General features: G+C 39.7%; 2 protein-coding genes across 7 annotated transcripts in view; one reads left to right on the top strand and one right to left on the bottom strand.

Moving 5' to 3' along the window:
- The first annotated feature begins 1,240 nt into the window (after nt 1-1,240).
- LOC113123567 (ras-related protein Rab-17) lies at nt 1,241-5,648 on the top strand. 2 transcript variants are annotated; one of them, XM_026295748.1, is made up of 5 exons: nt 1,241-1,598; nt 3,826-3,977; nt 4,073-4,198; nt 4,319-4,412; nt 4,720-5,648. In XM_026295748.1, the coding sequence occupies exons 1-5, from the start codon at nt 1,418-1,420 to the stop codon at nt 4,848-4,850; spliced, it is 684 nt and encodes a 227-aa protein (XP_026151533.1). In that variant the 5' UTR covers nt 1,241-1,417; the 3' UTR covers nt 4,851-5,648. The 2 variants fall into 2 exon arrangements, with proteins under 2 accessions (XP_026151533.1, XP_026151534.1); XM_026295749.1 differs by lacking the exon at nt 1,241-1,598 and adding an exon at nt 1,646-1,874.
- A 3,674-nt stretch (nt 5,649-9,322) lies between these two features.
- The window catches only part of mlphb (melanophilin b), a 41,846-nt gene continuing 24,686 nt past the window's right edge, over nt 9,323-26,482 (bottom strand). For 4 of the 5 annotated variants that reach the window (XM_026294692.1, XM_026294695.1, XM_026294693.1 and 1 more), the window contains 8 exons: nt 18,659-18,876; nt 15,622-15,705; nt 13,252-13,545; nt 11,665-11,793; nt 11,503-11,568; nt 11,228-11,276; nt 10,718-10,812; nt 9,323-9,924 (listed from right to left, as the gene is read on the bottom strand). In XM_026294692.1, coding sequence (XP_026150477.1) covers nt 9,898-9,924; nt 10,718-10,812; nt 11,228-11,276; nt 11,503-11,568; nt 11,665-11,793; nt 13,252-13,545; nt 15,622-15,705; nt 18,659-18,876 — 962 coding nt within the window. In that variant the 3' untranslated portion in view covers nt 9,323-9,897. The remainder of the gene's footprint in view (nt 9,925-10,717; nt 10,813-11,227; nt 11,277-11,502; nt 11,569-11,664; nt 11,794-13,251; nt 13,546-15,621; nt 15,706-18,658; nt 18,877-26,482) is intronic. The other variant, XM_026294694.1, reaches the window with a different exon arrangement.

Below are 26,482 nucleotides of genomic sequence, written 5' to 3'. Positions count from 1 at the left end.
TCAGCTTTGTCATTTTCATTAAAATTATTATGAATTACACAATCTGTCCAGGGTGTACCCCTGCCTTTCACCCAAAAAGAGCTGGGATAGGCTCCTAAACAGGAATAAGCGGGTATAGATAATGGATGAATGGATGAATTTTACATTTTGCTTCGATCAGTCCATTCTATCATTACAATGAGGTGTTGTCAAAGGTTTGTCCAAAACCACACCTTCATGAGCAATGAAGGCTAAGGGTGCAGAGGTGTACTCACAATCACTAGAGCAACTGACAGTAGACACATTGTTTATAGTTCATTTATAAGACACTTGTAATACAGCATTTGAGGACACAGTCCTGCATTTTCTGAATACGTTTTGCTGTTTATTGAAGTGGTTCTCAAGCCAACACATTTAATTAATAATAATATGGTATTTATCATGATTGATCACACATTATTATATACCTGCCTTGGTGTGATCAATCATGACACCTGTCTGTTACAGTTAAGCTTATTATAACTTATTATAAGTATTAGACTTCTCCTAGATACAATATGACAGTAGTTCACAAACTCAAAAGACATATTCAATACAAATGTACAGACTTTATAGCAGGACTGTACATGCAATACTGCCCTCCTGTGTTGATACTAGATCATGCAAGGAGGACTAAAGGAATAAGGAATAAAACTAGCCAGCAGTCTGTGCAAAATCTGTGTAGCCACAGAGATTGCCACAAAATAAGAGCAATGGCTTCAGTGTCTAATTCCTAGTAGCTAATTACTGTCTGTGCAAGAAAATTAGGAATGAAGGTTGATGCAGGAAATACATTTTGATACTATATTGTGTAAAGTAATATTTATTTGAAAATGACCAGTTTTTCTTTCTTAAACTGTTTAAAGTGTATTAGAAAGAAACAGAACAAAGAGTCTGTCTGTTTTTGAGATGTAATATTTGCACTTTAGTAGTTTAATAGAAGTGAAACAACACCAAATTTAAGAAAAAAATCCAAATTTTCCATAATCCTTTCAGTTTCTGTTTGTACAAACAAGAAATATGACAGATTAGTGCAAAAATCATCAGGTCTAAGGTCTGATGAGCACAAATAGATGATATATGAGAATGTATGTGATATCTAACTTACAATAGGCTGCAAGGTTTTATGGCTTAGTAATGGGTGTTACAAGGAAGTGAAATGTTGTTGGCTTTTTACCAGTTCAGGCTGGACTTTGGTTTTACTTTTATTTTTGTACAGCGAGGTGCAGCCGCCACACACTCTAAAGTTAAAGAAAATGTACTGAGTGTACAGTTTCTAACAGCAGTTGCTTCTTAATAGAAATAAGACTACAGGATCAGGACTAGAGGACTTTGCTGGATTCTTTCTACTTTGTCAATCCGTGTTGCCCAGTTGTTTTGAGTGAAGAAAAATCTTTTGATGGAGGATAATCTTCCAGCTGTTCCAGGAGGAGCTCAGCGCCACAGTGTGACTTTGACTAGACCAGTGCAGACTCTCAGGGTTAAGATGGTACTTCTGGGAAGTTCTGGTGTCGGAAAATCCAGTTTGGCACTGCGATTTAGCAAGAATGAGTTAAGGAGTACATCACCTACTGTAGGCTGTAAGTTTATGATGCTCAAAGCTGTGGAGAGTAGTGCTTAAAAATCACATATATAATTTATGGACACTTTTCAGTGTCCATAAAGTTAAAGATTTGGCATAAAGACATGGTGTGATATTTTATGAAATACAATATTGTTCTGATGAGAGCTGGATGAGAAGATTGATTCCAATTTCATGTCTGTATGTTTAACATGGAGCCACACAACCAAAGTTCATCAGGAGACAATTATCTTAGCCTACCATACTAGACCGAAGAAGGGGGCATTTTCCAAAGGTAAAAAACATCCACCATCCTCCACCTTAATTTTACTAGTTACCATCCAATCTTTTCATTTGTTTAATCTGTACAGAAAGTGTGGTTTTGCAGGGATTTTTGTGCTTGACTATATACTTATTTGGCAATTACAGCTGAAGAACCACAAATTACTTTACTTCAGTTTTTCTGCCAATTAAACAAACCAGAAATGAGCTTTGGAGGATATACACAACCAGTCCAAAGTTTGGGATCACCTCAGTTTTCCAGTTGTTATAAAAATGTACAGTATGAAGTTTAGTGTAATATCTCAATGTACTCTAACATGAGAGCATAACACAAGTAAATATTTGGAGATTAAAAAAAATCATGGCGGCTGTTGGCTTTCTACAATTGAAATCAAATATTGCTGGTATAGACGGCACTGTTCCAGAGGTTCCCACAAATGTGCTGCACTTGTAGGTTCCTTTGCTTTCAGTCTTCCCCTGGGGAACCTGGAGACTGTGCTGCCGTTCCATCATTCTTTTCTACCACAGCCTGGAGGAGTCATTATCCTGACATCCTTTAATTACCTTTTCCCCAACCATTATAATAGCATTATACAGTACTACTATCTGTTGTGTTGTATTGTCTAGATAATGCTTCAGAGGCTGTTTTAAAACACACACACACAGACATATATATATATATATATATATATATATATATATATATATATGAAAGACAAGGAAGCTCATCACCCCAAATCCAGAATCCAGCATCCTGAGACTGTACATTAAGAGGAAGGAAGGAGGCCGAGGACTGGTGAGCGTCAGAGCCACCATCCAAGATGAAACAGCAAAGATCCATGAGCACATCTCGAAGATGGCCCCGAGTGATGGAGTACTTAGTGAATAGCAGTGGCTGGAAAAAGCTGGACTGAAAGACAGCGCAGAGACACTAATCATAGCAGCACAGGAACAGGTCCTGAGCACAAGATCAACAGAGACTGGGGTCTACCACACCAGGCAAGACCCCAGGTGCAGGCTGTGCAAAGATGCCCCTGAGACAATCCAGCACATAACAGCAGGTTGTAAGATGCTAGCAGGCAGAACATACATGGAACGCCATAACCAAGTGGTACAGTGTACAGGAACATCTGTGCCGAGTATGGGCTGGAGGTCAAAATGGGACACACCTCTCAATCACAAGTGTTCCTAACTTTAATGGTTGAATTGTACATATAACCATAGTGAAAATAAAGGTGGTGGAGAATGACCGAGCTAAGATCCTGTGGGACTTCCAGATACAGACGAACAAACAGGTGATGGCAAACCAACCAGACATAGTAGTGATGGACAATGTAGCAATCCCAAGTGATAGCAATATCAGAAAGAAGGAACATGAGAAGTTTGAGAAATACCAACAGCGTAAAGCTAGAAAAGATGTGTAAGGTGAAGGCAACAGTGGTCCCTGTGGTAATCAGCAACCTCGGGGATGTGACCCCCACATTGGGAAAGTGGCTCCAACAGATCCCAGGAACAACATGAGAGCTCTCAGTTCAGAAGAGCACAGTGCTAGGAACAGCTAAGATACTGCGAAGAACCCTCAAACTCCCAGGCCTCTGGTAGAGGACCTGAGATTGAAGGAGAAAAAGACTGTAACGGCTAAACACCTCCTTCATAGGCCTAAGTAACACACAGACAATTCAATGGTATCAATCTTCTTATCTAACGCTAGCAAAGAAACTATTTTTGAGTATATCTTTATGATTGTAATTCACTGAAGTTTGATCTAGCTGTTATATGAAACTGGAAAAGACACTATAGGGTTTATTTCCATACAGTTGTTATGATTTACTGCTACTTAAAAAACACAAATATTGCAAATATTATCCAGCCAGGACCACCTCTACAGACTCACTGAAGAACAAATGAATGAACAAAATGAACAAATGAACAAAATGGCTTCATTTTGCTGTGTGCATATCCAGGTGCCTATTTAACTAGTGTGGTTCATCTGAGTGATGTCACTCTTCGCTTTGAGATATGGGACACGGCAGGTCAGGAAAAATACCACAGTGTCACCCCACTATACTACAGAGGTGCCCACGCTGCACTCCTGGTCTATGACATCAGCAAAAGGGTAAGACACATGGACATGGAAATCACTTGTTTTGCATAATCTTGGCAGATATATGTATAATTGTGTGTACTTGTATATAATATATGTCACTATAGGAAACATTTATCAGAGCACAACTGTGGCTCAAAGAGCTTGAGAAACAGTACATCCCAGGCTCTACTGTCATATGGCTTGTAGGCAACAAGTGCGATCTGGATCAGGATCGGCAAGTCTCAGTGCAGGTACAGCCAAAAAATATTCTTCCTTAATTACAATCAGCCCCCTTCTAGTATATTCATCTTCACATCATATATCATGATGCCATATATCATCATATATAATTTTTTTATGCCATCTTACAGGATGGACTTGGTCTGGCCAATGAGAGGGGTTTATTCTTTACAGAGACATCAGCTCTTTCAGGGGATCAAGTCAATGAATTGCTACTAGCTATAGGTAAGTAAAAGTGAATAATTTACAGAAAGAATACGAACACTCAGGATTATGGCTGATTAAAACTGGTCTGAAAAAAGTGTCTGCTTATCAAACTCATCTTTAGGTAAATCTACCACTAGAGTGCAGTAAATCTCAGCATAAGGATACATCATCAATCTGAAGAGATTTACTGCTAGTTTGAAAGCTATGAAATTTTGTGTAAGTCGGGGTTCAAGGCGCCAGTTTTTTCCACTGCATGAACTCTTGGCCTCTAAAATGTCTGCACATTCCAGTGAAATCCAACTGTGATACTCAACCTATGGTTCAGCCCACAGAGTGTACGAGTGCATTGGAGTGCAGCAGGGAGGTCTGTCAGAGTGGCAGGAGATGCCACTTGTGAATGTACATCACAGACACACCTTCAATCCTTTTGCATCCTGCTGCAAAGTTGGACCGTGACATCTGTAACTGCTGTCTGTTTTTACATTTCCGGTTTTAAAAACAGGCGACAATATGTGAAATAATGAGCTTTAGCTTTGTTTTTGTCCTTTAGTCTTTGGGCTAAGCTAGAATAAACAGCCCCTAATTTCAGCTCTGTACTTAACACACTGACATTAGATACAAGATATTGAACAAACATTTTCATGTTTATAAGTTTAAGTTTTTCTATATATGATTCTTAGCCCAGGTAGTGTTGCTGTTGCATGGTTCCTAGATGTTATAAATGAAGCCCCTGTGCTTCAGTAACATTAGGATTTGTAAAACTTCCCTGGTAAAATGCCATAATAATTCTGTTTGCATTTGGTCAGCTGGAGCTCCAAAGTTGCTTATTTCTCCTGTAATGAGTAACTTGTTCTTTCAAAAAATATTCTCTCATGTTTTTCTTTGCAGAATTGCTTCAAGTATGCCGTTTTTACGGCTTACTGCTTGATTTGAAGCATTGCTGAGTTAAATTATTGCTGAATAGCAGCTTTATTGTGTGTATTGTGTGGAGGGCTGCTGGGCCTGTTTTGCTTTGAGCGCATCACAGAAACAAAGAAACATCTTACCCTGGGAGAATGAAATGCACTGAAAATAAAATAGGGATGATTTGGTTGTCATCATGAGTATATAAATCTTGTGAATAAAAAGCAACCCTGAGTCCTCTGTTTTAGATTTTGGAGTTGTTGTGTAATAATAATGATCTCAATCACAAGTGTTCCTAACTTTAATGGTTGAATTGTACATATAACCATAGTGAAAATAAAACAATGAAGAAGTGGAGTCTGTTAATCATTTAAGAGAGGTCAAAAATAAGGTAAGTATATTCTAGGATGATTTCTTTGATGCAGTTATGAAATGTTCTACTGTGACACTGCCATAAATCATTGATGCAAAGTGAAAGGCAAAACTAAATAATAATAACGGTACCCTGGGTAATAATCATACTTCTGCTGCTATCTACTGCTTACTATGTTTGCACTACAAAGACAATGAACAGCTATGCAGTGTAGTCATGAGGGTCATGCAGCTGAGCTCGCATTAACAAGCTAATATGCTTGCATGTTTATTATTGATTGAATGACATGGCCTTTGTGAGCTATTGTTAGCTACATATCATTGCTGTCTGTGGATTTAATAATATTTTATGCATCTTTATGTAATTATTATTGAATATGAGGTAATACCATTTAGGACAGTGGTTAGATACTTTTTCATTTTGCATTGAGATAGACTCAATTGAGATACACTCAATGCAAAATGCAAAAGGGCAAAAATGCAAAATTGGAATAAGGTACTTGGTCAAAATTGGAGAATAATAAAAACTAGAAAAAATGGATCTTGATTCCTTCATAACATAAGACAATGCAAGACTGACAATAAAAGCAGCCAGAACCTAGTCTGTTGAAGTAGTCTGTTGGTGTCATCACCACATTCCTCAATCATATAATCATCACTGTCAACACAACACCTCCAACTGAAAAAAAGGTTAATTGTTATGTTTTCAATTCAATTTCTATTTAATTTCATTTTTTATGTGGGGCTAAATCACATACAGAAACATTAAAACATTATTCTATATGCATAATGTAATATTCAAGTAATATAAATTCAATTTCTCTCTGCTTTTGTGAAAATACTTGCTAACCAAACATTGCATCAGGCTGTCAGCAGAGGTTAATTTCTCCACCTAACTTTTCATCCAAATGTCCTGACTGGTCCAATCCTCCTGTTCTTGTTTGGTACAACAGTCTGTACTGATACCTGTATAGAATGCTGAAATGTATATAAGCATTTCATTTTTTTTTTTTCAAAACCCAGACTACTATTTTCAACTATTTTATTTATTTGTATTATTTCTATTTTATCCACCCTTTTCAGCAATGTTGAATAGTTTGGTTTTTTTGGGGGGGCAGTTTTTTTCCTTTATTTGACAGGACAGTGGAGAGAGACAGGAAACTAGGGCAGAGAGGAAAGGAAGACATGCGGGCATACATGACGGCTGGCTCAGGAGTCAAACCAGTGTCTCCTGCGTATATGGATGGGGACACTGCCGCTATGCCTCCTGCGGCGCCCGTTGAATAGTTTTTTAGCTAAACTAGTTAAGCTTCCAACTCCAGTTTTACATTTCAGCTTCCAGGATTCTTCAGCATTGTACTTCAGCCTACAGCTTATTCAGCAATGCATTTCAGACAATTTCAGCATTGTTGGGCAGCTTCATTCAGCTTTCAGCATTCACACGCGTCTTCCGCAGGAAATGCAATTATCTAGTTTTACAGAAATGTCCATTTCAATGGTCGATTTTATGTAGTTCCATTCATAGTGTCAGTTTTCTTCATAAATAAATCAGGAATTGTTAAATAAGTGAAGTTATGTGAATGGTTGTCTGACAGCCAGTCACACTGCTGTTTGGTCTTGGCTGACATCTAAAGATTGTGATAAGAAGTGGTGTTATAAAGAAAAAATGTATTGGATTATGTCACAGCCTGATGTTTCAAAAATGTTCTCTATATTTATTTACATAATTATTTGTTTCATTATTTTTTATTATGCCATTTATCAATAAAATTTTTAAATTTTTAAAACAATGGGTTTCCATAGGTCATTAGGGAGTCCTTACTTCTTAAATAAAGCTGTTTAGATTTTGACTAGTGAGAACATGGAACAAAGAACATACACTCACTGCAGACTGACCTGGAGTAAAAAACAAAACAAAAACATAAAATTATTCATATACTGTGGAGTCAACTGATCACATCACTTACAAAAGCAATTCTTACTGTAATGAGAGAAGTAAAGCAAGAAAATGCTTCTCTGATTGACATCTCACCTGTATATGAACAGGATGCACTTCTGAGCTTTGGGTGTCTCTGAGTGTTAAAAAAAATCTTTATCCTAATTATTCAAATTATTAAGACTTTATCTACTGCTACATTAAAACTTAATGAAGTCTAACATGTGTTATGTAAATGTTCTGTATTTCTTTTTAAGAATTTCTATTTTAAGATCTATTTTAGACTTCCTGAAATTTCCTGTTTCCTATTCAAGGTATCTTGAAAGAATCAGTGATGTAGTCTTTTCTGTGGATTCAAGGAAGCAGCGGTGCTATAATCTATAAGCTATAATATATAATATATTAGCTATAATATAATATATATTATATATTATATATCCATCCATCCATCCATTTTCTACCGCTTATCCGGAGCCGGGTCGCGGGGGCAGTAGCCGAATCAGGGATACCCAGACTTCCTTCTCCCTGGACACTTCCTCCAGCTCTTCCGGGGGGACACCGAGGCGTTCCCAGGCCAGCCGGGAGACATAGTCCCTCCAGCGTGTCCTGGGTCTTCCCCGGGGCCTCCTCCCGGTGGGACATGCCCGGAACACCTCCCCAGGAAGGCGCCCAGGAGGCATCCGAAACAGATGCCCGAGCCACCTCAACTGACTCCTCTCGATGTGGAGGAGCAGCGGCTCTACTCCGAGCTCCTCCCGGGTGACCGAGCTCCTCACCCTATATATTATATATATATTATATTATATATATTATAATATACATTCAGGACTGTACTGTATGCTAAATGAAGATGCAGACACTGTATCATTCAAAGCATGACTTCCTGAGGTTTTGCTAAAATAATGCAGATCTGCTGGAGAACTGCTGTAGAATTTGCTGACTAATGTGTAAATTTGAATGGTCACAGACTACATTAGTCCTTAAACTGAAAATAAAAATGACTATCACTTTAGTTTCTAAATAATTTTATATTATGGTATGATTATTATTGCATATATTTTATAATTAAACAGAGATTGGAAGTGTGTAGCAGGGATTTAGAAAAATGTAAGCACAAACCTCCTGTGTTGCCAGTGGACTGGTTATTTTTCCACATTGGTGTATGGTGCTTGATTGTTCTCTCTTTGTTTACTCTGAATTTTCATTTAATTTGTAACCTGTGCACAGAATTAATGAAATCTCTTGAATCATCTTTAACTAAGAAAATCAGGCAATGCCTTTAGCATCTGCATTCATGTGCCTCTGACAAACATTTGCTATTAAAACTAACTGAGCTTAGAGATAATAATCAAAATTAATAGTTTCTGTGTATTGTCCATCTATTCATCATCTATACCCACTTATTCCTTAACCAGGGTCACAGGGATCTGCTGGAGCCTATCCCAGCTCTCTTTGGGTGAAAGGCAGAGGTACACCCTGGACAGGTCACCAGTCCATCACATGGCCATATTATCCACACTAAGCTTCAACTTTGATATAAAGCCCTGGATTATTCTGAAGTAGAAAATGTACATTTCTTTAAACCTTTCATTGGTGTGAATATACAGGAAAGCAAAAATTCCACCAATCCAATAGAAATAAATTTTTTGCCTTTTTATTTTGACAGTCACAGTGTAGAAAGAGACAGGAAACATGCGGGGAAAGAGAGGGGTATAATTTGCAAAGCTCCCCTGGCTGCTGTTGCAGTGGCATAATTAAAATGTTATGTCCATTTTTAAGTATTGTTTTCAAATTTTAAAAATATATTCTGTAAACATCACTAAGCAAAATATGTTTTAGATGTAAAAGTATTGAAAACTGCCTGGTTTGTTGTTTTCACTGCACTAGCAGCTCTAGCCTGCATGCAGGAATAAATATGTTGCCTAAATCAGGAAGGGTTTTCACTGTTTACATTTGCAAAGTGTGAACACCAAAATAACCACCTATAGATTTTAGATTACTATGCCAAATGAAAATGCATTTGCACACAAGGTGCATGCAACAATTCACATCTGCAAATCATGTTTATGATGCACACCTAGCAATTTTAGTGAATACATTGTTTGTAACCTATACTATAAATATGGTAAATGAAAATATTAAAAGGGTGCATTTTTAAATAAAACATGAAATAGTTCAACCCCAGTCTCAGAAATGTAAATAATAAACTATGTCACTAGACTACTATTCCAGCTAAACTTTACTACATATGAAATAAAATGTGGTCACAAAAAAAGCCGCTCCATCTCCTACTCATGAGCCCTGCGTCATTACTGGTTTCTGCAAGAAAAGAGAGACAGAAACAGACTGTGATTGGCTGTTAAATTAATAAAAAGCTTTGCAGGTTTGTCATGCTTGGATTGGGCTAAATAATTGCTTGCTAGCTGTGAAATAATTCTACTTAAGAAAAATAAATGAGACCTGGAACTACAGTACAATATGGCTTGTAATGTCTCAGCTAAACTTTATGAACTTCTTGATGAATCATGTGAGACTGTGTATGAACACTCCAGCTTGAGAAATGAAACTGGAAATTGGGAAAAATTTAAAACACATTACAGTGCAACAATTTTTACATTGTTTCGTTTATAAATATCACCACTGTATAGACGAGTTGTATGAAGCTGAACACTAAGTAAACTGGGAAAGGAAAGAGAAATTTCTCATAGAACTGTGTACTCTGGCTTAGGCCTGGCCTGCTGGAGACAGGATGACAGTCTGGGTCCAAAACAGGGCCCAAGCATGTGTACATGTTAATAGTTGAAAGTTCTCAATTAATAGACAATTTAGTATAGTGTAGCAAGAAAAGGGGAAAAAATCAATTTATTATTATCCAGCATAACTGACTGAAGTCTGGAGTTACATTTTCTGTTATGTATGAGTTGCAAAGATTGATTAATCCGGAAGAAATAAATAGAAAGTAAATTAAGTTATTTCAAACCACCACAAAGTCTGACTGGAAATGAGCCAGCATGTGATCCAGCATAACAAGAAGCCAAAGCCCAGTGTTATTGTGACATGAGAGGTTTATGCTTTTTGTCATTGCCCCCAGCACCACAGAGAGGGGTCATACCGCACAGGTTGCCTTGGTCTTGGGCTTGGCCACTGGGTTTCTTTGCGTCAGGGAGCCTGTGTAGATGGAGTTTCTCACAAACCTCTCCATCTGACCTGGAAATGAACCACAACATCATTGTGCATCCATATTTTACTGTTTTTTTAACCACATTTTGAAACACACCTAAAAGTTGGAAGCTAATTTGGTGCCTGTGGAGGGTTATTCACAACAACATAATTGTCAGGAACACTGACAATAAAACAACTGAATACCCTAAAGAAATGATGGCTAACTACTATTTTGTCTAAAAATATTCTAACATTTAGTGCCCCAGTGAAAATGCTGCATGTAGGGAGTTTGAATATGCAATCCATCTGTGAAGATTGAAACCATAGTACAATGGGACAGAGTGTTCATCGGTTCACAAAATGGATCATCATGTTCTCTGGGTTTAACAAGGTTAAGATGTTTTGAATGAGTTGGGAGGCCCTGGGGATCACACTTAAGGGCAGCAGTGCTTGTTCTTACTTGTGGGAAAGTTGTGGGAAAGTCTTTTTGCCTGGACAGGGATTGCGGACTAGAAGACACCAAAGACAAAAAAGAAAATATGTGAGAACGTGGGAAAATATATGACCTATCAACTTTTTCTGGCACACTGGGACCTAGAAACATTTATCAGAAGCAGACCTGCTGTTGGGTGCATATTGCTTGATCTGACTCAAAGAGAGCAAGCCCAGAGTGATGGGACACCAAGTCAGTTATACAGTAATAAAACCTCTGAAATATACTAAATAGAAATTTACCCTTCTTTTATCCACTGGCATGCCAGCAGCATTCAGAGCAGCAATCCTGTTCTCTATGTAGGAGACCTTGGGGAAAAAGAGAGAACGTGTCTACGGTTTTTGAATGTAGAGCCAGACGTAATATGCCAGCTGAGCTTAACTCAGCTTTTGGCTTTTCCTTACCTCACTCTGAGCATTCTGGACATCAGCAGCTGCCTGAGCTACCTTGTCCTCCAGCTCAACAAGTAAGTCTGTTGATCCCTCTTCTAGGGGGTGCAAGTTCCTCTCCACACTTTCGGTTACGTGGTCTACCTACAAGAGAAAAACTGTGATCTCAGAGGAGATTCTTGGAAATCTGTCCAGATAAAGGCATGTCATGTCTTTAGGATGCAAATGCAGAAGTAACACATTACTCTAGGACCACAAAATGTCTTACTGAGGAAATCAAAGTAGGTGAATGAGCTCATAAAGCATTATGTAAACCATCCACAAAGCTATCATGGACTTACAGTTGTATGCAAAGGTTTGGCTAATAATATGACTAATAATATGACAAATAACATATTTTGGTGATTTTTGCAGACAGTCTGTCTAAGATATTGAACACAAATTAATTTTTTTAAAAATCAAATATTAATTCTTTGTTAATTTTTATGTTTACAAAAATCAAAAACATGTTGAATGTGCAAAAGGTTTGGGCATCCTCAGATTGAAATCTCAGATTTTTTCAACAATTGTATGTAAGAAATATAAGCTGGTGTCACAGTTTTCATACATTAATCAAAGTAAACACCAGTTGTATAGTGTTTTTTCCATGTGGTAATTTACATCTACATTACCACTGACTTTACTGGGTAATCCAGTGATGCCCATCATGTTATGTATTATTGCAATTCGTGATTATTTAATGTACACATTGACAAAACTGCTGAACAATGTAGGTCTTAAGAACAGATTCGATTTGATGAATAATTAAGTTACTTTGAGTTCACCATTGCTGAAAATAGCATTTGTGCAAACTACCACTACTGCTACTGGACTGTTTCAACATCAAGGTGAGCAGATTGAATCTATCAAAATATGGATTAAAAAGTTCATTCATTATCACTGTCTTAAAAAACAGACACAAGAGCCATTACCTGCAGCACATTATGCATTGCAAGTGCTGTCTCAGACTTAGGACCTAATTCCAGAAACCTAGGAGTCCTAAAGTTAGGACTGACACACCCTATTTTTGGGCAATAAAATACAGCACAAATTGAAAGGCTGGTCCTTACCTGGTTCTCACTTTAGAGATTGTGTTTTCCTGCTATTACACACCAGTGTTATGCGATACTTTAACCCTCTGAGATCTAAGGGTGTTTTGGGGACCTGGACAAGTTTTCACATGCCCTGACATTTGTGCTTTTTTTCAGTTGCTTTTAAAATATTGTAGTTCTTTAAAAAGAAAAAACTAAGAAAGTGTTGTTTTTGTAATGCGTTCACCATTTCAGAAAATCAGGGAGTGATGGTTGCAAAGGAAAAATAAAAGCTGCCTGACTTGATATATGACTGCAGTATGTGCTTGAGCCGGATTCCAGCAGAGGTGGTATGGAATTTAATGAGCCATCAGTTATTTTAGGTACAGAATGTGCAACAAGCCAGATGTGCAGTATGTTTGTGATAAACTTTCTTGTTAAAGCTAGTATACATGCTTGCATATGAACACAGAATAGATTTTTTCCCTCCTGATGTTCTCATATAATTCGGTCACAGATAAAGTATGTCTACCTTCTTGGAGTCAGCCTCTTGAGGCTGATCCTCCTCAGGTCTGCACACAACAATGTTTGTCCTGGATGTGCCTCTGGTAGGTAGCCTAGAAGGCCTGATTTCTTTCTCTGGGCTCCTCCACACTGGCTTCTGTTGTGAGGGATGTCCTCTTTTGGACTCATCCTCGTCAGATGTTAGGCTGTGGTCACTAATGTTGTCTGTCATCTCGTGCAGCTTCTGTCTGAGCTGCTGCTCTTCTAGGTCCACTTCTTCCCATTGAGGCAGAGGAGGTGTGCTGTCTGAAGTTGGAGGAGCCTGGTTGATGTGTAGGAACAGAACAGACAACATGTGTGAGAAAAATTAATTATTAGTGAAAATTTGCACTTCACAGTCCAAAGAGAAACAGATCAGGTAGGATTTTTGTGGCCTAGGACACCTACCCCTAACTGAGGACTTTTGTCTGTCATTCTGTATCTCTCTCATTCCTCTGATTTCCTGTCAGTTAACTACAGGCTATTACCCAACGAAAGCCTGAAGAATACTTGCAACAACTAATGTGCAGACTGTTCTCTAAATTTTTCCACTAAACAGCTTAGCAACCTAGACACAACAGGCTAATGTTTGATTAAGTCTGTGTGAAGTTCTTGCAGGTCTGGAAGAAGATTAGATGTGTCACACACCACATGAATGCATCCACTCTTCTGTTACTATACGGAACACATGGACATTAACACAGATGTGTTCCATGAAGATTGATTTAAGTTGTGGGATGCCACAACAAAGAAGAAAAGAATGAGTCTATCAAATATCATTCTTATTTGAAGCAGAATAACCACTTATTATCAAGCGAGCTTAAGTTCTGCGTTCATTTGCAGTTTGCTGTTTTTGTGGCTTGGCCCAGTCTCTGAGGATACTGTATTTCAGAGAGCCATCACAATTAAAAACAGACAACAGCAACACATGAGACATTGCTGTTGATGAGAGGAGTATGAATATGAGTAACTGTTTGTCCCTTATCATATTGCTTGAAACAATGTAAATAAGTGATCTCTATAAAAGAAAATATTTCAAAAACTAAATAACAAAAACTACTAAAACCCCAGGGCACTTATCTTGACCAGCAGATTAGAGGAAAAATCACATGATTACAACTTTGAACTGAAGATCAATATCTGGCAGCATTCGATTATTTTTTGGCCACTTGTAGCATAATATACTACTAATAGAACAATGTTCAGGAAAAAGCGGGTATGGAAAATGGATGGATGGATGGATGGAACAATGTTGGCCTAAATTTGAACTCATGTCTCTGTCAACCCATTGAATGTACACCTAACTCTGTTTTGGTTTCCTCCAACTCCTGATAAAACTATCTGTCTCATTATTTGTCAAATGCTCCACAGCAGATGGGTTTTTTGTCAACTTTGAGAAATTCAGAAAAGGAAAATGTCAATTAATGCACATGTTGAGATGAGCTCAACTGACATTAAGTGATGGCTGTGCTGAAAAAACAGAACTTGAGATCAGCCAAGGCATTAAACAGAATGCAATTTATTTTACACTATAATATAGTAGCTTTACCTTACTGTTAACTTACATTGCTTCAAAGTGCTCTGCGCTACAGTATATATACTTTTAAGTGAGCCACACTAAGATTTTCACTGACTCCATCACACAGTCTCCTATTGCACAAATCTGATGCCAGAATTTGAAGGATTTTCCATGCCACAGCAGTTTCACTGAATGCTTAGGTCACATGCTTGTGTAAGGTCATGATTTATTCACCAAGTCTGTTTCGAACTGTATCTGACTAACGCTGATCCTAACAAACTGTCCAAACTTTACCAAATTTAATGTACTGAAGTAAGGAGCAAGTATAAAGAAGTACCAAAGAGATCATAACAAATCTTGTAGTGTTTTTGTAGTTGCATGCATAGTCAGGGGCAACTGTAAGCTACATCTGCATACATCTGGAACATGCGGAGGGCAGATCATTCAGGGTTCATTCAACCAGTCTGTAAAGTTAAGGCCAGTTCCAGGACATATACCTTTACATCCTTACAGATCCTAATTAATACCAGCTGTGTCCTCAGCTCATTTCCAAAATACAAGCTTCATGTTTCCTATGTAGTTTTTCGAAACACTATGTTTGTTGCTGACTGTCTGACTGTATGTTGGTTTCTCCTTTAAGTTGTTTAACCCCTAGGGTCATTGCTCTGTACACATAGGTTTTATTCTTGCCAGCTCTAATATTGTTTTTTTCTTTAAAAAAAATTCTCCTCCTCAGGATATCCTCGAAGCCTCCTTCTAGGACAGCTCTTCTGAGGTTTGATAATGATGATGTATGTGGCGATAATTTGGTATCTATAGTGCGACATGTCATGGATTTACCTGGTCGTATGTCGAAGTGACCTTCTGCTCTAAGTGGTTCAACAGAGTCTCAATGGCTGACATGCGTTTGTTCAGGTCAGTGATCTGAAGGAGAGTCAGAGACTGTACAGTCAGATGCTTAATACAACATTATCTACAAACATTAGTAGATAACATAACAGAAGCACAGAATATGGTGCTCCAAACCTTTTTTCACCATACATGCTCTGGATGTGTTCTGTCTGCAGTTGTTGACTCATAGCATAAATTGGAGGACTCAATGTGCCAAACATGTACTGTATAGTTTTTGCTTTTCAAAAGTTTACATTTTACTGTTGAGCTCACATTCATATGGTATTAACTTCAATCACACCAAACAAATCAAAAGTTAAATTGGCACATTGGCATAAGCATTTCAAATACAGATGGCCTTCAATTTATTACCGACTTGATAAAGCCCATGCTGCCCTTTCACATAGTCTCATCATCGTCTGAGCTCTCAGCCAAATCACCTCATCCCCAAATCTGATTTTGCAATAAGTTCCTCACTAAAATAACCAGGATTATACAACTGTTCAAACATTCAATTTTGATTTTTAAAGCTTGAACATTCACCTTTTTTCAAGTTGAAATCAAAAATCTTACATATTTTATGTATGCTGAAATAAAGGAAATGCACCCATGGATGAGAGCGAATCATAATGGAAGAATTGATTATTCCACTGGGGATACTTCTGGTTTTATAAAATCTACCATAAGGGTTTAGTTGAGTTGATTCTGAAGGCCATTGTGATGATTTGCATGAAAATACATGTCCTGCATGGGAAGAGCCACATTTGTTTTGTTTCCCCACTCAGTTATTTAGATTTTCCTTTTATTTGTCACTTGTCTCTGTATTAAATATCTACACATTTTTGCCCCACACTTGCTCTGGATGTGTCTAGATGTGTACTGAATCTGCACTTGTTGACTCACCCTGATGTCCTCTTCCACAAACATAATCAAATTGGAGATGTCACTTGAATTCTAAGTTACATTTCTGGCATGAATGTTTTCCAAACCAGCATCAGACCAAGTGTCATCTGACTGAGCTGCTTGGAACTCATAGCTAGTGAGAAATGTCATGGTTGTTGTTGATGTCTGACAAGCTCATATATTGGTTTTATGTTTCCTTCAATGTCCTGTTTGTGTCTCTAGTGTTTTGCACAGCTGTGAGACAAAGGTTGCCATGACACAATAGGCTGAAGTTGGAAATCAGTACAGGGCTAGGTGATCTGACAACAGCAGCATTTCATTGTCATTGTTTCTTTCCACCACAGTGCTTAATCCCTTCTTCTGTTTTCATATTCCTTATCTCTAATAACTACCGATACCAGGTCTTGATTTAGATCATTAGAGTGATACCTCAGTTATTAATCTTTAACTTCCAGAGTGTGTCTGAATCAGTCATAACATGTGAACTCAGAACCAGAGGACCAGAGAGCCTGGGCAAAGTCAACCAAATAAAGTCTTTTTTTAATGCTCCTTATGAACAGACTAGCAACAGTTGTGATCTTTTCCAGGGACTGAGTTGTGTGCTAACTCATAAATAGACACTGATGTAATCTATGCAACCTCCCTCTGATCTAGCAGCTGTCTCTCCCATATTACTCAATGCGTCAGCATGATGAACAGTGAACTGTGTTAAAGTTCCAACATGCACTGCTAAAAAGGCCTGGAAAATCAGAAGGAAATGTGGTTTGTCAGCTGTAGTCTTTTAAAAATATGGCTCAAAAACACATTGATTGTTATACAGAATGTATGATATTCAGATGCCAAAGTATTCATCCCTCAGACAATCCAAACAGGGCAAGACTGAGTTAATATTTTAAAAGTTTTGTTTATTAAAAACTGACATAAACTAAACTAATTCCTTCCAAAATACCATGTGGCAGTAAGCTTGAGTAATACCACATGGATGAATTTCAGTTAGTCAATTTTTTCCTCACTGTCATTAGTCTTTATACTATACTACTATACTATAGTATTTCACTACATTAGGACTCTTATGACTTTCCAAGCCTACTTTTGTTACATTAACTGTTAGGGCCTGACACATTCCGGGTCTGTTTTCTGTTTAGATGTCTCTCTGTTCTCCCTGGTGTGTGTGTGTGTGTGGGTGTGTCTGTGCTGGTGTGTCTGTAATTTAGGCAACCAGGAACACCTGAGGTCCAGGGAGCCAACCGTTTGCCAGTCATTCACCGAAGACTATTTATGCCTCGGCCCGACAGACGGCGGGCGTCAGAAGTTTCCCCGTCTCAATTGGAAAGCGACAACCTACAAAACCTCCTCAAGCTCCGTTGAGTTACCTAGAAGCTCAGTTTTCATGTGTATAGTTAGAAAGCCTGTGTCACCGCTGTGTGCAATTCCCCTGCCGTTGGAATAAAACTTAATTCTGATCACCTGGCACTGCCTCGCGTCTGCTCTTGGGTCCGACTTCACCAGGTCGCAACATTAACGTGTTTAAGTTGAATTCTCATATTAAACACTACTTTGACTACCAATATGTTACCTAAAACACAATGTTTTTTATATTCAGCACCTCTTGGTTTAAAAGGCTTTTCAGAGATTTTCAATCTAAACTGAATGAAAAATGAACTTTAAGTTGTTTTACTTATTAAAACCTACTGTATAAGAGTTACAAGTAAATTATTAAAAGTATCTGATATCAGACAGAATATCTGTGACCTGTGAGATTGGAATATGGTAAGTAGGTTGAACATTGCAAGCTACGAATGTCACATTTCTGGTCCTTACACAAAGATATAAATATTATACATATTAAAGATGGGCAGCATGGTGGATGAGTGGTTAGCACAGTTGCCTCACAGCAGTCCATAAACATGTATGTTAGGTTGATTGGTGACTATGTGGCCCTGTGATGGACTGGTGACCTGTCCAGGGTGTACCCCTGCCTTTCACCCAAAGAGAGCTGGGATAGGCTCCAGCAGATCCCTGGGACCCTGGTTAGGAATAAGCAGGTATAGATAATGGATGGATAGATGGACATATTAAAGACCTGTGGTGTGGGGTTCACTGAGTTCAGGCTCTCCTGAGAGGTGTGGCTGCTGGGGCTCAGATTAGACTGGTGGAACGGATAGGTCTGGCAGTGGTCGTCCTCCTCCTGTGAGTCGCAAGGGCCTGCCAGATAGCTTCCACTGCCCTGGGGGCCTCCTGCACTACCACTGCCCCATGAGGAGTAGCTGAACTGGGAAAGCGAGTGAGATGCTAGGTCATCTAGAAAATAAAATCATAAATAAGAAGAGAAATGTAAAATTAAATCTCATGGCACCAATTAAAAACACCATGGTATCAACCCATAAGAGCTCAGAGTCTTGAAGAATTTGAGTGTAATATTCTGTATGTATTGAAAAAATGTTAAATGCAAATGTACAATATTACACTAAACCAACAACTTTCTGCCAAACAGCATTTTTTGTGTAATATGTTAGCCTCTGATGGCGTACCAAACACAGAATAGGCTTTGCTGAGAAGGAAATAATGATCAGTTGGTCCTTGTGTGTAGGTTTACATGGTTTCCAATAGGAATTTCTGAACAAGTGACTTGGATCTATTGTGATAATAGCAGAATGTTTGCTTTTGTAAACATGCTGCACATGTGAACTGTCTCTGGTGCGATGCTATCGCAGCAATTGCAGCTGTCGTTAATGGATCTTATCCCATTCCTCATGCTAAGCACAGAAAAGAAAATTGTCTCCACCCGAAACGAGTGACCTCACCACGCCCCGCTACCCATATATAAGCGGCGGTTCGGGTGGGATCTTCCCTTTCCTTTTCTTCATTGCACTAAAAGTAAGTATTCTGTCTGAAGTGTTTTCCTCTAACATGGTTTCGGGCGACAGCGGTGGTGCGTGTGTGGCTCCTGCTGCATCGTCAGGGATGATCTGAATCCCATGCATGGGGCAGAGCTGTGTGGGCTGGCTGTTTGACAGCTCGCTCCCCGTACCTTCTCCAAGCGCGTGCAGCCAGCTGTGGAGCACCCGAGAAGACGGGGAATGAGGACACCGCTTCTTCACCGGTTGCTACCGGGAAGAACTATAACTAAATGCAACCAGTGTTGCCAACTCGTCAGTAAGGAAAGTAGCTATTGGCTGTCCTAAAACGCGCCTGGAGTCGCCAAATGACGTCACCATCTAACTTGCATAATGCCCATGGCACATGCTGTAATTGTGATGGACGCTTTTGCCAACTTCAGAAATGGAAAGTAAGAGACAATTGTGATTCTTTATAAGAAATAAGGGACAGAATAAGGGACACTCAAAATATTTGTACTGTGCCATATAATGTAGCATGACGGCCAGCAGTTAATTTTGTACATACTCTACATTTGTCTACATACTCTAAAAAGAATTCTGTCATAACAAATGTCATCAACCTGAGTAAATTGTACCATTATAGAATTGTGACTGCACAAGGAACGTAGTAATTTATAAGGTGAAAATACTGTGAAATTTCATACGTGGGCATACAAAAGGCATGAAGTTTATCAGAGAAATCATAATCATGAAGAAATTATAACAACAGAACGTCTATGAAACGTCAGTCAATAAAGCATTTTAAACAATGGCACTTAGCCTAAATTTTTAAACTAAATTTTATTTGAACCATGAATGAACGAAAACGCATATTTTTCAATTAATAAAAACTTAGAGAGTGTGGGCTGCTTCTGGATTTGTAACTACTTCACTGAGGTCTAAGTTTAAGAACTCGGCGGCGGCTTCGCGCACGCGCGATTCATTGCCGCTAGTATAGCTTTTTAAAAAATGTGTGGCTTGAGGGGTCTGAATACTCGCTAAATACAGCGACAAAATCGCTAAGTCGGCAACACGGAATGCAACCCTGTTTAAATTCTTCACTAATAATTAGTTTGAATAATGACTTTTATGTGTTAAAAAGTTTAAATTCATTGACCAGTGATGAGGTTGTTGTTGGTGAAGGTAGAAGAATGAATGTTGGTTATGAAAATTGCCATCTAAAATGTTAATCGATTGTGGTGTAATATTTTTTGGTTAAAGTGCTTTAAATGTGCTGGTAAGAATAAAGAAAATGAGTTATGTTACTGTTTTGTGAATTTATTTTATTTCTGGAACTGTTTGAGAATGATCACATATAAGATCAAAGGAGCGGAAGTGGGGAGAGGAGGGACGAGAGGAGAACGGTTGGCATGTTACGGGGAGTTCACGCATTTTGAGCCTGTAAATGTTTGTAGGTGAAGTCTTACAATAACATTTACCATTGGAAGTTGCGTTATGTACTGTTACCTGTTATTTTGGGCGAACTCAGAACACGAGTTGCCTGTTTATATTAGTGTAAGCGCCATTTCTGTATTTTAAGGCTCAAAACATAAGTTCAGTTACCCAATGCTAGCGCTAGAGGGCGCACACCTATTTTTTTGTATGTGCTTGTACTTATAATTGAAACAGAAGAAATGTTCCGTTGTTCATTGTCAATAAAGAGGACGACGGAGCAACACGTGTGCGACGATTTGTCCAACACGTAAAACCATCTGTCCTTCAAGAACCTCCTCTTTGGTCTTCCTCTAGGCCTCCTTCCTGGCAGCTCTAACCTCAGCATCCTTTTACCAATGTATTCACTGTCCCTCCTCTGAACATGTCCAAACCATCTCAATCTGGCTTCCCTGGCTTTTTCTCCAAAACATCTAACATGAGCTGTCCCTCTGATGTACTCATTCCTGATCCTATCCATCCTCATCACTCCCAGAGAGAACCTCAACATCTTTAGTTCTGCTACCTCCAGCTCTGCCTCCTGTCTTTTTCTCAGTGCCACTGTCTCTAAACCAGACAACATTGCTGGTCTCACCACTGTCTTGTACACCTTTCCTTTCATTCTTGCTGACACTCTTTTGTCACACATCACACCTGACACTTTCCTCCACCCGTTCCAACCTGCTTGCACACGTCTCTTCGCTTCTTTTCCACACTCTCTGTTGCTCTGGACTGTTGACCCTAGGTACTTAAAATCCTCCACCTTCTTCACCTCTACTCCCTGTAACCTCACCGTTCTACTTGAGTCCCTCTCATTTACACACATGTACTCTGTTTTACTGCGGCTAAGCTTCATTCCTCTCCTTTCCAGAGCAAACCTCCACCTCTCTAGATTTTCCTCCACCTGCTCCCTGCTCTCACTACAGATGACAGTGTCATCTGCAAACATCATGGTCCACAGAGATTCCTGTCTAACCTCATCTGTCAGCCTGTCCATCACCACAGCAAACAAGAAGGGGCTCAAAGCCGATCCTTGGTGCAGTCCCACCTCCACCTTGAACTCCTCTGTCACCCCTACAGTACACCTCACCACTGTCTTACAGCTCTCATACATGTCCTGCACCACTCGAACATACTTCTCTGCTACTCCAGACTTCCTCATACAAAACCACAGCTCCTCTTTCGGCACCCTGTCAGACGCCTTTTCCAAATCTACAAAGACACAATGCAGCTTCTGGCCTTCTCTGTACTTCTCCATCAGCATTCTCAAAGCAAATATTGCAAGTGTGGTTCTCTTTCTTGGCATGAAACCATACTGCTGCTCACAAATGCTCACTTCTGACCTCAGCCTAGCCTCCACTACTCTTTCCCATAACTTCATTGTGTGACTCATCAGCTTTGTTCCTCTGTAGTTTCCACAACTCTGCACGTCTCCCTTGTTCTTAAAGATGGGCACTGTTACGCCCCGGCCTAGGGGTTACTGGAGCGTAACACGATGTTGAGTTTTCCTCCAAACCTCTCCCACTCTCAACAATCACGAAAATACTAATTATACTTAACGAAATATTTATTCTGTCAAAATACAGAATATAACACAGGAAGTTCAAAACAAACACAAACGCTATATTAGCCCTACTCGAACAAAAACGCTAACTTTAGCCCTATGGTGTCGAACAAATGAAAATCAGTAACATAAACGCTATAACAGCCCTATCATAGCTAATCAAACAAGAACACAAAATCACAGGTCTCTAGCCCGGAACTCCTAAAACAAAACAGGAGAAAACAAAACACAAACGTAGCCTATGGACCTAAATATTTCTAATCGAAAACAACGAAAATACTATCAATACAAAATCTTCAAAATCGAAACAACTCTAATGTCTAACTAACTAATCACGAAATCGAAGTCTTTATCAAAATAGCTAGGTTGGAAGTGGCAAAGGTGGGAGAATAGCTCTCCTGAACAGCAGTCCGTGGGCTTCTTATAGTCCTTCCGGGAAGTGTTGGACCAATCCCGGAAGTCCAATCCACGGGGTTCTCGAGTCCACGCCCACTCCAACACCGTCTCACACACACACACACACACACACTGAACGAGGAGGGGAGAGCCAACAACACAACCACACACATACTGACCTAGGGTCATAACAGGCACCAGTACACTTCTCCTCCATTCCTCAGGCATCCTCTCACACTCCAAGATCTTGTTAAGTAGCCCAGTCAAAAACTCTACTGCCACCTCTCCTAAACACTTCCATACCTCCACAGGTATGTCGTCAGGACAGGATCACTTCCTCATCACCTGTTTCCCTCACCAACATGTCTGTTGAAGTCTGCCCCAATCACCACTCTCTCGCCACTAGGAATACCCTGGATCACCTCATCCATCTCCCTCCAGAATTTCTCCTTCTGTTCTAACTCATATCCTACCTGTGGGGCATAACCACTGACAACATTCAACATCACACCTTCAACTTCCATCTTCATCACCCTATCTGACAGTCTCTTCACCTCCAGAACATTTCTAGCAAAATCCTCCTTCAGGATAACTCCTACTCCATTTCTCTTTCCATCCACACCATGATAAAAGTCCCTACTCTAAGTCTTAGCGGTCGTTGTAAACCCGAGCCACAATCGATCCGGTATGGAAGTTAATGTGTGATTTGCGTATTTGATTTGGCGTAAATTTTACGTTGGATGCCCTTCCAGACACAACCCTCTGCATTTACCCAGACTTGGGAACAGCACATGAAGACACTGGATTGTGCCCCCTCTGTGGTTGGATTAAGAAAAACAAAAATGATGACCTCAATCAAAAATACGTTATTTATTTTTACTTGTACAAACTGAACACTTTGCTGCTCATTAGATTATAACAAAACTTAAATTAAGATATCCTGTTTTTGGCAAAGAACAGGCAAAGTGCTTATCCCAAAAAAAAAAAAAAATCAAGTATTTATTTTTTCACTGAACCAAGGTGTTACGGATCGGCCAGGCTCCCACATCAGACAGTCACAACGATCAGCCTCACCTGAGTTCTAATCACGACCACCTGCACCTCATCACCATAGTCATCTAGCCACGCATAAAGGCACTCCCCACACTCATCTCCTTATCCGATCTCGTAAGCACGACGTGGACCTTACTCCCGCGACCAAAACTAAACTGAGATTCTGCTATTCCTGTTTCCTTGTTTCCTGTTTGTTCCTGTCTGTGAATCAGTCAGTAAAACTTCGGACTTAACTTACCTCTGTGTCTGCCTGTATATATTACACAAGGATAAGTAGGAGCAATAAGAAACTAGAGCAAGACAAAGACCACTACACAGTACCCTTAATAAAAACAAAGGGGTATTTTGTGCATGACATTTGTCTACAGTATCTTTTGCAATATGCAACAACATGAGGTTAATTACAGTTTACTGCGTCTTTATTTTTAAGGAAAGGGACACTTATTAGGTAAACTATGCCATTTAAAATCTACAGCCAAACAATAGTTTCGTTATTGCTTCTGCAATCCTTTGTGAAAGCTAACTAACGAATCGCATCGCCAACATGCTTCTTCTTCAAATATTCCAGCATTACAGATGTGCTGCCATGCCAAGCAAGGTCCGTCTTACAGATGTTTCAGGAAGTCTTGCTCTTTACCTTGTCAGGGGTGAAATACTCCCATACTTTTGAAGTGTTTGCCAGTAAGCATGTTGTATCAGCTGCCGCCATTTTTGTTGTCATATTGCATTCAATTGCTCTCAGAAATCTGATAAATCTGAATGGAAAAATGCCATGAACAGCCGTTGACCTCGGGATCCGAGTGCATTTGAATGCAGGATCCGATCTAGAGCATGAAAAATACATGCGATGATGTGACCAACTAATAATCAATAATTAAATTTGTTGGCAACTAATTTTGTCATTGATTTTTGTCAACTACGTTAATTATTCATTGCAGCCCTAATTGTCTGAACTATAAAGTTGAGCACAACTAATGAAAGCGGACTGAGAACTCCAGTGAAGAGCTTCGGTGAGTCAAAATATCATGGAGTAGCACGTATTGTGAGTGTTTTTCCCCTGTGCTACTGGCTCAAAGTATCCATCTTGTGAAGGTCTCACCGCACTCAATCATCTTTTCAGGCCTGCACCGTTGAACCTGCTGACTGGTTGGATATACTTTTCTTTTATTTAGTTTGAAACATTGCCAGCTTTAGGGCTTAGTATATATTTCTTATTTGAAACCAAAAGTGAGGTTTGAATTTATAGTCTGTAGAGTTGAGTCACCTCAGTAGTCTCTTTTATTTTATTCATTTTAAGTACACACAGACCACAGAGCTAGTGTCCCATCTGATCGCGTAGGGTGTGGCATTAAGTTGGGAAAAGAGCTCTCTTCAGGTTTGTGTTTATCTGGGTGTGGAGTCTAACATGCTCGGTGGGCTCACCACTCTGGAGAGAGATCAGCAGTGCTCTCGCCTCTGGTGCATGTCTTGGCTCCTTACCAGGCAGGGATGATGCTGTGCTTTCAGGGACGCCTGGATATTCTGTACGTAGGTACGTGGTGATTCTAATGTCTCCAGAGCAGACCGCAGCGTCAGTCCTGCAGTCCTGCAGCATCTGCTGAGGAGCGCTAACTGGTTTTAGAATGACCCTGGGTGGGTCCAGCCGTTGAGAGGGCGCATTAGAGAGCTCAGGGCTTTTTTTCCCCCTGGTGTTGTTAGCCACCATCCAGAGCATTCACACAGCTTAAATTACTGCTTCATATGCTCTTTCACGTGCACATTCAACGTGGATACAGAGAAGGGTGTCTCTCCACCCACGTGTTATTTCCCCAAGTTACTCCGGGGAAGGAATTTGGTTTTTAGCACCATTAACACATATGCTCAACTATTTCCTCCTGTCACAAGAATCCAGTGACAGGTCAGTGTTCAGTCATTCTCTTACTAAGCATTTTTTTGAGAGTGCTTAATAGGTGCTCCTTTTGAGCCCCTGCAGTGGGTCACGCCATGTTTTTCCTCTTCCGAAAAACCACCCTCTTATTGGCTTGGCCCCGGCAAGTGAATGAGCGATCTCTCAGCTCTATTGGTGTCCCTACTTTACACATAATTTAGAGAAGATTGCAGCGCAGCTATGTATCCTAATCCTGCTCTCATTACTACATGCATTCCGCAGCGCATCCAGATTTAAGGTGTTGACTCTGGAGGGACTTCTCCCCCATTCTTTTGCTTATGAGTAGGTGGTGGACTCTCTTCTTGCCCTGTACGTGCTGGCATGCTACATGGAGCTCATGTAGCGCAGCATTTTGTTTCACTATAGAGTCAGTTGGCTGGGCTCCAGTTTCTCAGCGGAGCGTTTTGTCTCACTCACTGTGTGACACTAACATACAAGCTCACATTGATGCGCAAAGGGAGCCACCAGCCGACATTCGTGCGCACTTCACAATGGGAGTGTATTCTCCTCTCCGGAACATCGGTAGAGATCATCTGAGTGATGGCCTCGTTTTGTTGCTCTGTTTGTTTGTTATTTGCGCATGTTGCGCCTTACTCCATTTTTCACATGCTGTCCTGGGTGCTGCCAGAATGTGACCAGGCTGGGACACCATGGTCA

The sequence above is a fragment of the Mastacembelus armatus genome, chromosome 21, assembly GCF_900324485.2.
Source record: "Mastacembelus armatus chromosome 21, fMasArm1.2, whole genome shotgun sequence".
In the NCBI taxonomy this organism is placed as follows: Eukaryota; Metazoa; Chordata; class Actinopteri; order Synbranchiformes; family Mastacembelidae; genus Mastacembelus; species Mastacembelus armatus.
This window is presented reverse-complemented; position numbering and strand designations above follow the sequence as displayed.

What these genes read in the sequence shown, in the direction of transcription:
- LOC113123567 (XM_026295748.1), top strand. Translation starts at nt 1,418, where the DNA reads ATGGAGGATAATCTTCCAGCTGTTCCAGGAGGAGCTCAGCGCCACAGT. An exon ending in TCTATGACATCAGCAAAAGG is followed by an intron (nt 3,978 to 4,072) that starts GTAAGACACATG and finishes ATGTCACTATAG; the next exon opens with GAAACATTTATCAGAGCACA. An exon ending in TGAATTGCTACTAGCTATAG is followed by an intron (nt 4,413 to 4,719) that starts GTAAGTAAAAGT and finishes CCTATGGTTCAG; the next exon opens with CCCACAGAGTGTACGAGTGC.